The 10,683-nt window shown below is 30.9% G+C and overlaps 1 protein-coding gene across 1 annotated transcript; it reads left to right on the top strand.

Moving 5' to 3' along the window:
• Positions 1 to 4,975: 4,975 nt before the first annotated feature.
• LOC114734789 (transcription factor TT2-like) lies at positions 4,976 to 9,748 on the top strand. The gene is made up of 4 exons (XM_028922433.1): positions 4,976 to 5,113; positions 5,216 to 5,316; positions 5,437 to 5,605; positions 9,527 to 9,748. Exons 1-4 carry the CDS (start codon positions 4,976 to 4,978, stop codon positions 9,746 to 9,748), a joined length of 630 nt encoding a protein of 209 aa, XP_028778266.1.
• Positions 9,749 to 10,683: the final 935 nt, after the last annotated feature.

Raw genomic sequence — 10,683 nt, 5'->3', positions numbered from 1 at the left:
AGATCTTTACTGCTTAAATCTAATATGGATAATGTAAATCTAAAGTTTTCAATTTACATTTCTCTCTGTTTTTTTTAACTTAGAACTCAACCTATTTTACAAGGAGGAGCATCAGGAGGAGTCTGGGATACCATTAAATCAAGAGGTTGTTGGCCATCAATTTCTTTTTTTCCCTATATAACTGAAAGCATCTTTAAGTTGCTTTGGGGTTTAGATTAATCTCTGTTAAACTAAATGAGTTAAGGTTAAAACCCTCTCAACAAATGTATTTTTTAAGATTCAAACTTGTGTTCTCTTCCTTTTATTTTTTAAGCATCCACCATTTTCTTTTCCATGCCGGGACAATCTTTTCACATTTTTTTTAAAATCTTATCTTTTGCCTTCTATTTGTTTTTGTTTTAATATCCATATATAAATGTATTTACTTGATGTTTATATATATATATATATATATTATCTAAAATTGGTCGTTGGTTATTTAATAACAAAAATTGAAAAAAAAATCCCATTAAAAAAATTTTCGGTAAAAAGAATCTGATAAATTTTTATAAACAAAAAATAATAATTTTACAAATTCTATACGTAGAACTGGCCAATAAAAGGAAATGTACCTGCCAGTTTTATGTTGAGCACTTGAGCCATATTTTTAATTCATGAAATGTAACTAAAAAATATTTTTGTCAGAAAAAAGAACATAATTTTAGCCAACAAAATTAGGAAAAAAATGTAATCGACAATCAAGATAATAGCAAATATCCTTCGACATGAAATGACAAAATTGGAATGGAAAAGTTTAGCTGTCCACTTTCTCGTTTTTGATAATCTTTTAATTAAAAAAACCTTGATAAAGATACTTTCTGAGTCTCAAATAAAATAAAATATTTAAAAGTTATAATAAAAGTTTAATCAATCACCTGTTATCAGTCGAAAAAAGTGTACCCATACATTAATGACACACTCTGACGAATATTAACCTTCCCATATTCATGTAATAGTAAGCCATGACTCACGCATGCCAAGTGTTGTTTTTCTTGTTATGTATTTAATTAATTGATTAACGTCGAAACATAATAGTATAACTTTGATACTTCCTAATTATTCTTTACAGAACTTATTAGTTCATAATATAATAAGGTGCATGATTACAGTTCCTTTTCTCTTTTTTTTGCTAACAAACATTCGTACACATTGACCGGCACACAATATTAATAACTGTGAAGGGTAATTCAGTGTGATTACCCTAATTTCTAATGCAATGATTTGTTTTCTTTTTAACTGAGCAAAAGAAATCTGTGAGAAGCAGATTCCAAATGGAAAGAGATGTGCAATAATGCGATGGTTTTGTCTGTGGTCTTGAAACGGATAGAACATGATAGAAATATTTAGTATAATTAATGAGGATAATATTAAAAATGATTTTAATTTTATGATTGCTTAATACTTAAACTAGGATTGAACCATTTTTTTGTAAGTGTAAATTCATTGAAAGTACGTAGCTTATAATTACTATAGGAGAGAGTGCCAGTTTTTCTATAAACTGTCTTTGATATTCTTGATCAGAGTATTAAGTGGTTTCTGAAATGACAGTTTTTATATTTTAATTTACAATAAAAATGTATGTAGTTTTTTTGGCCAACACAATTAAGGGTCTGTTTGGATTAGCGATTGAAAAAATAGCTTATTGTGAATTTGATTTTTAAAAAAGTTAGATTGGGTAAAAGTTAAATTGGGTGATATGAATTGTGCTTGGATTGGATTTTATAAAAGTTAGTTTGTAAAAGTTAGATTGAATAAAAGTAAGTTTAGTTTGTAAAATTACCAAAATAGGTATAAGTTTTAATAAATAATGAAACATGATAAAAAAAATTTAGATAATACAATGAATTTAAATTATTTTAAAATGAAGAAGTAAAATTTAATGACTGAAATATATTTTAAAACATTAGAGATATCATAAAAATTATTGGGATTTTAAAGTGAAACATAATTTTAATGGATAAAATATTTTTAAATTTAAATTTATGAGAGAGAGAGAATACAAATAATAATGAAATATTAGGTGTGGAGGAGAGGAGAATGAGAGCCTTTGGAATCTGAATCTAGGAGCATGAGAGAAAGAGAATTAAAATAATGAGAGAAAGAGAGAGAGAAATTGAGAGTTTCTGACGCCAATAATAATGAAATTAACCGTTACAAGTATGGTGAGGGCACAGGAAAAGCTACTCTTGTTAGCTTTTACAAAACGTGCAATTAAGGGTAATTTTTAGGTATAAGTAAGATAGCCCAACAGCTTAAATAAATAGGTTCTTAATTTTTAAACGGGCTTATGATAAATTATAAGTTACATATGAATGTCCAGCCAAATAGACTAAAACACATGTATGAATGGATATATTCATTCTCCGTTTTCTTTGACTTACCCTTTAATGGAGTCAAGTCAGTCCCACGTAATGCAGCTAGCTAGTTGCTGACGCAAGGCGCAGATCTGATTTTATTTATAGATTATTTTTAACATATTTAATCAAAAGTAACCAAACAAAAATCTTAATAACTTTATTTTAAAATTTAGTCACATTTCAATTTTACTCCTAATTACCGGAGTATACATTTTCCCAAAAAAAAAAAACAGTTTATATAATAAACAAAGGATAACTTATTACATTTATATGAAAAATTTAACGATGTGATTTATAAATAGGATTTTAAAAAAAACTTCTTTCTTCCACTTCTAAATAAAATCAGATGAGTATCTAATAAACAAAAGGTACCTTTTCTTTATTTAAGCTAATTTTTTACATTGTGTTTTTGTTTAATGTTGGTTTTGTTTTGTTTTTTTCCCCCCTGAACTTATTAGTTCTTTGGCTTCTCAAAGGATGATTTGAACAAGATTAAAGCTGAAAACTTTGTTAAATTTCATACATCAAATTTCTCTGATACTCCCTCTTGTTTCTTTCACAGGACATTTTTCAGAAGGAATAAGTTATCTTTGATTATAAGTTATCAAGTGGAGTATTAATTACATTTTTTCAGGATTGTCTCCATTTAAAATTTAAGGCCATTTTTTGTGCTTTTGAAAATGTATTAATTTTTTATAAGATATAATTAAATGAGAAAAGTTGTAAGAAAATTATTTTCAAACAAAAATAATAACTTAACCGCTATTCGGTTATAGCAAGGTAACAAATGTATGAATGGATCTTTTCATTCTCATTTTATTTGATTTATTCTGTAATGGAGTCATCAATCCCACGTAATGCAACTAGCTTGTTGCTGACGCAAGGGAAGGCGCCACGTTTTTCTTCCAACAATAATTTAATAACTAGCTAGCTTGAGCTTCAAAAAGATTGAAGGGAGTAAAGGCAAAAAATATCATATATTCCCTTTTATGTAAGATAACCCTTCTCACTATGCCCTTTTTTTTTTCAGCCAACGCAATATGCCCTTTTCTAATACTGGTTTATATTTTTCAAATTCAGTTCTTTGAGGATGGATTTAATATATATATATATATATATATATGAGTAAAATTGAAAACTTTGTTAATTTCATTACTACAGAAATGGGATTATTTGACGGTTATTTTTTTATCATATTTGACGTTTCTGAACTGTCCAATAAGATGGTGTCATATAAGGTCTGAGTGAATATTTAATGGTTATGAATTGTCAAGTATTTTTAGAATATTTAATGGTTCTTGCTAATAACTGTCAAATAAGATGACCTTATTTGACGGTTCTTAGCTATAACAGTCAAAGAAGGTCAGATCACACCTTATTTGATGTTTCTTGCCAAGAACTGTCAAATAAGGGTGACCTTATTTGACAGTTATGGCCAAGACCTTATTTGATGGTTCTTGGTTATAATTGTCAAATAAGATGATCTTATTTAACAGTTTTTATTATTTTCTATTATACATAATTATTATTTTTATTTACTTTTTACTGTTGACATTTACTGTAATAGACAATATAATCATTAAATAATAACAAGAAGAAAATAACATTAAATAAAAATTATGTTTGTCAAAATTCAACGTCCAATAAAATACACATCAGACAAATTAAAACAAGTTAATCACTTGAGCACACTCTATGCAATAGAATATTGTGTCACAAATTTTTTGAATTCTAAAAGTAGTTCCACTAATAAAATTCCACCATCTAGAAAACCAATGCCCACGATATTCTTGTATGCCCCTATTGTAGACTGCCATAGATCACGTATTAGTACATCTAGTCACATATCCTCCAACTGCAAAATAGCAACATTGTTCTAAATCAATGGCCACTTGAATTCTCATTCTCAGTCATTCTTAGTTAACAACTGTAAGTAGAAACCAACACTGACACATGAATAAATTAGAAAACAATAATATCATTAATTTTAGAACAGATTGTAAGCAAGAAAATGTACATTGAGTGTTTTCTCTACACCATCACGTCAAGTTAGTTTTCTCTTATCCATCAATATCTCAGTCATGATCATACTTATGGAATTCATCCCTTTCAGATTACATCTAAATCTAATCAATGTATTAGCTGTCAAAAGAACATAGGGGGAAAAAAAAAAAACAAAAGAGCATCTCATCTCTGCACCCATAAATGAAAAGCTAAGACCATGATATATTAATTGAAGATTCCTTTGCAAAAACCAAAATAGATTTTTATTGAAAATATTATTGATTAAACATAATTAAGGCATAACACAACAATTAGAATAAACAATTGAATGTGCAAGCCTGAAGAAAATAAACCAAAACCAATTTACATATCCCTTGCACACAAACCTATTGGAAAATATTCATGACAATTTCATGTTTAAGCAATAAGAACTCTTCCTATAATAGATATCCAATTATTCTCCAAAGGAGAAAAATAGTTCATATTAGAACAAGAATTTAGGTACCTTAAACACTTTCCTATTATCAGCAAATGAAGAGGAGCATGGAGGATATCTTATACAGTGAAAAAGGAGGATGGGGAAGCGTCCACGTGGCTGCGCGGAAGGAGGAGGGCTGAACAGAGGAGCATGGACGGTTCAAGAGGACAAGTTACTGACTTCTTACATTGAGACACACGGCCAAGCCAAATGGACACGCATCCCTAAGGAGCTGGTAATTAACTTTGGTTCTTAATTCTCCTCTGTGCTTGGCCGGGCATGCATGACCCTTTATAATTCTAAATACAGGCTTGAATGGGAGTGCCAAAAGCTGTAGGCTCAGATGGTTAACTATCTCGGGCCTGATATTAAAAGAGGCGGCATTACACAAGATGAAGAAGAACTCATCATTAGGCTTCATAAGCTTCTTGGTAACAGGTTATTATATTCATTCCCTCCCCTCATTGTTCCTAATAATTTAGTCTCGCACTATTTCTCCTTCAATAATTCATAGTTTATCTTGCTTTTGCTGGTCTTTTTAATGTCAGTCTATCTCAGGTGGTCTCTCATAGCTGGAAGGCTACCTGGCCGAGCAGACAATGAAATCAAGAACTACTGGAACACCACTTTGGCCAAAAAGCTCAGAACACAGGCATGTTCAATATCTGAACAACATGGAACAATGAGATCAGCAGTAAACAATAAACCTGATGTACCAATCTATGAGGTATCAAAGCAAAACATAGAGATGATTTAACATATATTTAATCACTCAAAGAGCATCTGAAATCATCCATGATGATGCAAGACCCTGAATTAACAATGTGTAAACATGTGCATTGGGCTAGCCTCGGGACTTAGATTCTCACATTGAAATGTAAAAGCAGAAGAACATTCAAAACTTGAATTCAAATCCAGAAAAATTTAATGAGCAAAAATTTGCTGACACTAATTATCAGCATATTAATACTTAATTATTTTGATTACCAATTAATTAATGTATCCAAATTTTAAAACAATTTCTTTGTCATTGCTTACTACGTGGGAAACAGAATTATGCAAAAAATGAAGGAGCAGACGAAGAAGAGATTAACATTCAAATTGAAATGAGTGTCAAATCAGCAAAAGTAATTATCCAGCTTTTATTTCATTCTGCCCATCTCCGTCATTAATGTACCTTTAATTCTCTTCCCCTAATTTTCGCCTAAAAACAGTGACCCAAACTCATGAGCTAATCTTTCTGGAACACATCGGTTTCCTTCTTTCCCTTTATAGTTTTTGTTTTTTGATAAATGCCAGAGATACGTAACCATAATTTAAACTCTGCGATTATTTCACAGTGTTGAATAGAAATTAACCAAGCAATGAAAGTGGAAGTATATACAAACATGTTTGTGTGGTATAAAATTCAAAGAAAATCCGATTCTTTATTTGAAATCCCATTCAAAACCAAAGTCCATAGTGGTATAAAATTCAAAGAAAATCCCATTACTCAAGGAAGGGATGTGAAACACTTACCAAAAGAAGTGCAACTGCGATTGTTTGATTTTTGAACACGCTGAATTTGAGCTCCAACTCCAAGCGCAACTGTGACAGGGATGAGCTTGAAGAAGAAAAGTGGAAGAAGGAGGCGAGTGAATCACTTTGCTAGGGCTCACAAGTTCAAAACAAAAATGGGAAAGGAAAGAGAATCGGTGCAGTGAATCACTTTGTCGGTTGAGATAGAACCTAATTATAATGAGCGACAATGTTGCCCAAGTTTCACCATGGCAAGAGGCAAAACAAGAGAGATTAAAACCCCTCAATAAACTCTAACATGAGACAAAAGACTGAATCAAAGATAAAAAATGAGGAGAATAGAAACCTAAGATGTTAGTGAGAGCATCACCTAGGCTTCTCCCTTCTCTCTGGTGTTGTACCCTAGGGCTCTACACTCTTTGAAATCGCCTCCCACACACTTCCACAATGAACACCGAGCAAGCATCAAACAAACTAGAGATTGTATTAGAAGCATGCAAGAACAGAGAGCGAAGCCAAGTGGTGACGAAGAAAGAAGTAGAGGAAGGGGGTGATCGTAGGGACGAGTCGATGGAGCTCCAGATAAAAACCTAAGCCGTGCCACTGGAAAAAGAGCAGGAGTTTCGACGATTTAAGAATAAGAAGTGTTAAATATAAACTAAAAATTGATATATTTATTTTAGGGTTATTAGCTCTAACCGTCAAATAATTGTTTTAAAAAAGTATCCTAACAGATATTTTACACTTCTATATTTAACTGCCAAATATGTATATATAATATTTGACGGTTCTAATGAATAACCGTCAAATAAGTGTTTTTGGACTTCCGCCTCATCTTATTTAAGGTTTTTTTTTAATAACTGTCAAGTATTAAACGTCATTTATAACAAAATCTGTAGTAGTGTTTTCATATGTCATATAGTCAGTCATTTTGGTTTGATTTGGACTTTGACTTCAGGGATCAAAGACATTGTTCTAAGAATAAAAAATCTTTAGACCGATCAAAATGAAATCAAATTCTATGAAATAGTTTCAAATTTCAAAGGCAAAAACCAAAATGAGGTTAAATTTCAGGGACAAAAGAAATCTTACAATTTTTTCAAATTTTTTGCCCAATAATTTAGGCACCAATCCGCCAGATCCAAAATAACACAAGAAGACTTTGAAGCTCAGGCTCATGGAGGTATACAGGACTTGGACACGTACGCACATATATATAAATGGAACAAAGTGGAAGTGACAAAGTGCAGAGATTCCACAGATCAGTAGCAAGAAGCTAATAATAATGGCTAGAGAGAGAACTAGAGAGAGAATATAATGGCTAGAGCTGGGGAAGCAACTACCAACGTATAAACTCCTAGATGGGCTATAGCTGTCGTTTACGCTGTCATCGTCGCCGTTTCATTTGCTGCCGGACGTCTTCTCTCTTGCTGGGGAAACAGCCTCGAGAGGGGTAAAAAGACGGCAAAGACGGCCCTCTACGAAGCTCTTCAGAAGATCAAAGAAGGTTCTGTAATGAATCAGCTCCCTACTTTTTCTTCTAATAATAAATAGTAAATAATAATTTACATTATAAAGTACTCTTCTGAAAAACTCTCAATTAAGTAATTATATTTATTTTAAATTCCGCATGTATTAAAATATTTTTTAAAAAATAAAATTTAAAAAATTTAAATCCAGACGGTTCAAATTTTGGTACTTGTCACCCCTGATAAGCACCAAAATCGCAAACTCGTTTATTCAATACTACCCATTGGTGAGTTTTCAATAGGCAAAAGTGCATATGTTTGGGTTTAATTCCTCAATTTCATAAATTATTTTTTTAGTTCTTTAATCCTAATATTCTTAGTTTCAAATGATTTTTCATATAACATTTTTTTTATTTCTGAGAATTAAAAATTAATGTTAGTATTTAAGAATGTTTTGTCAATATTTAAAATTTTATAAAACTTTTTTATTATAAACGGCGGTAAATAATAATTTGTACTATAAAGTAGATTTTATATTAAATTTTTTTTTTTCATTTTTTTCCCTGTTCCCTCCACTACCAGTAGATGTGCGTTTTTTGCTTCTGATTTTCCTATGTTGGCTTCTCAGAGCTGATGCTGCTGGGTTTTACATCCCTGCTTTTGACGGTTTTGGAGAAAAGGATAGGCTAAAATATATATAACTCCTCTCAACTGTAACCCAGTTGGACATCACTTCCCTCATCTTTAAAAGTTTAAAAATCAAACCATCAACTTCCAGACCTTCACCATCAAATCCCTGCCGTTAAAATGATCATTAAATTTAATGGAATATAAATTTAAAATTACTCGGCAAATGCATGTAATTTTTTTCTATATTTTATTTATTTGTTCCAAATTGAAATTCAGAATTTACTAAAAGGAGAATGTTGTAATCCTACATTCCTGCCCATAATAATCCCTAATTGCCATCATCTTGGTTCTCTCCATCCTCTGACTCTCAGTCTGGTTCCCAAAGACAACTTGCCTCTTTCCCTTGACTTATTTTCGCTTCTCAAACTTAATTTTGTCTCACCTTAGATGATGTATCATTGCCACTGTATTGTTTCTCGTCTTTCATCTCTCAAAAAAGAGAAGAAAACCTTGGCAGTGAAAACCTTGAACTTGCACCACAAGATCATGTCCGTTCAAAACCACCTGCCATTCTTTTCTGAGTCTTATTACGTTAATTCAGAATCAAATTATCTGAAATTATTTGAGTCGAGCACAGTTGCTTGAAATTCCCACTAGAATATACCAGTAGCATTGAAAGTTCAACACTTAAAAAAAAAAAAAAAGAAGAGAGACATAAGGAAGAATTGTCGACTGTGATTGAGATGGGAAGCATAAGAATAAAATTTAGAAGACAGACGAAGCAGGACGATAGTGTTGTGCAAGGCCAGGAGAATTAGCAATTAGGGATTGTAAATAATAGAATTGCAAAATTGTCCTTTTAGCGATATTTTAAATTTCTATTTAGAATAAATCAATAAAACATAGAAAACAAGAAATTTTAAATAATCTGATGTGGCTTATATTTCATTAATTTTAACCGTTCATTTTAACGGCAAGGGTTTGATGAACAATATCTGAAAGTTAAAGGTGTGATTTTTAAACTTTTCAAGATGAGAGAGGTTACATGCAACTGGGTTAAAGTTAAAGGCAGTAATATGTATTTTGGCCAAAAGGATATTAAAGATCTGCGTTCCGCGGGGTTTGACCCACAATATGATGCCTTGCTGGAATTCACGACGGGCCAGCATCTGATGCCAATTCGTATATTGCGCTGCTCAGCTAACATTGCACATGACAGTCCTCAATGGAACCAGTTCAGACCATTAACTTAATTAATGATTTTTAAATTTTTTAAAAAAAGAAGTTTTTAAAGAATCGACACTTAAAAAATTAACTTTATTTTAAATTTTATGCATTAAAATATTTTTCAAATATAAAAGTAAAATTAAATTTGGACTATACACATAGATCTGGAGAGTCCAAATGTCAATACCCATCACTTTTAATCGGTTCCCTAGTGTGATATTTATTCTTATGGTGAGATTTGTATCGTTTAAATATATTTTCAACAATTAAAATTTTAAAATTTTGACTGGTGACTTTTAAATAAAAAAAATTACTTTTCTGAAAAACTCACAATTAGGCAATTATATTTATTTTAAATTATGTATACATTAAAATATTTTTTAAAAAAATAAAAGTTGAAAAATTTAAATCTAAACTGTTCAAATTTTGGTACTCATATCGCAAATTCGTTTCTTCTTCACTTGCCATTGTGAGTTTTTAATAGGCAAAAGTGCATATGTTTTGGTTTAATTGCTGAATTTTATAAATTATCTTTTTAGTTCTTTAACCCTAATATTGTTAGTCTCAAATGATTTTTCTTGTAAAATTCATTTTTATTTCTAACAATTAAAAATTAATATGTTAGCATTTAAGAATGTTTTTCAACATTTAAAATTTCATAAAGCTTTTTTTTAATTGATTTAGGGTAAAAGAATTGAAAAAATTATTTATAAAATGAAATTTTATATAAATTTAAAAGATAACTACACTGTGACAATGGTAACAGTTATTGAGGCTCTTTGAGTCAGGACATAAACCTTTCGGTTATTTGCATCGTGAATTTCCCTTTCTATATTTCTGGATTTACATGCGTCCACATTCGTGGTGAGCACCACCGAATGTGGACGCTTTCGTATATTTCTTGAACTATGATCATTTAACCGTTTTGTTATCTTTTCATTTTCTTGCAGAACAAGGTTCC

This window comes from Neltuma alba, unplaced genomic scaffold (assembly GCF_004799145.2).
Source record: "Neltuma alba isolate B1F8T4 unplaced genomic scaffold, ASM479914v2 tig00013145_pilon, whole genome shotgun sequence".
Classification (NCBI taxonomy): domain Eukaryota; kingdom Viridiplantae; phylum Streptophyta; class Magnoliopsida; order Fabales; family Fabaceae; genus Neltuma; species Neltuma alba.
The sequence above is the reverse complement of the archived record's forward strand: the minus strand, read 5'-3'. Positions and strand labels throughout refer to the sequence as shown.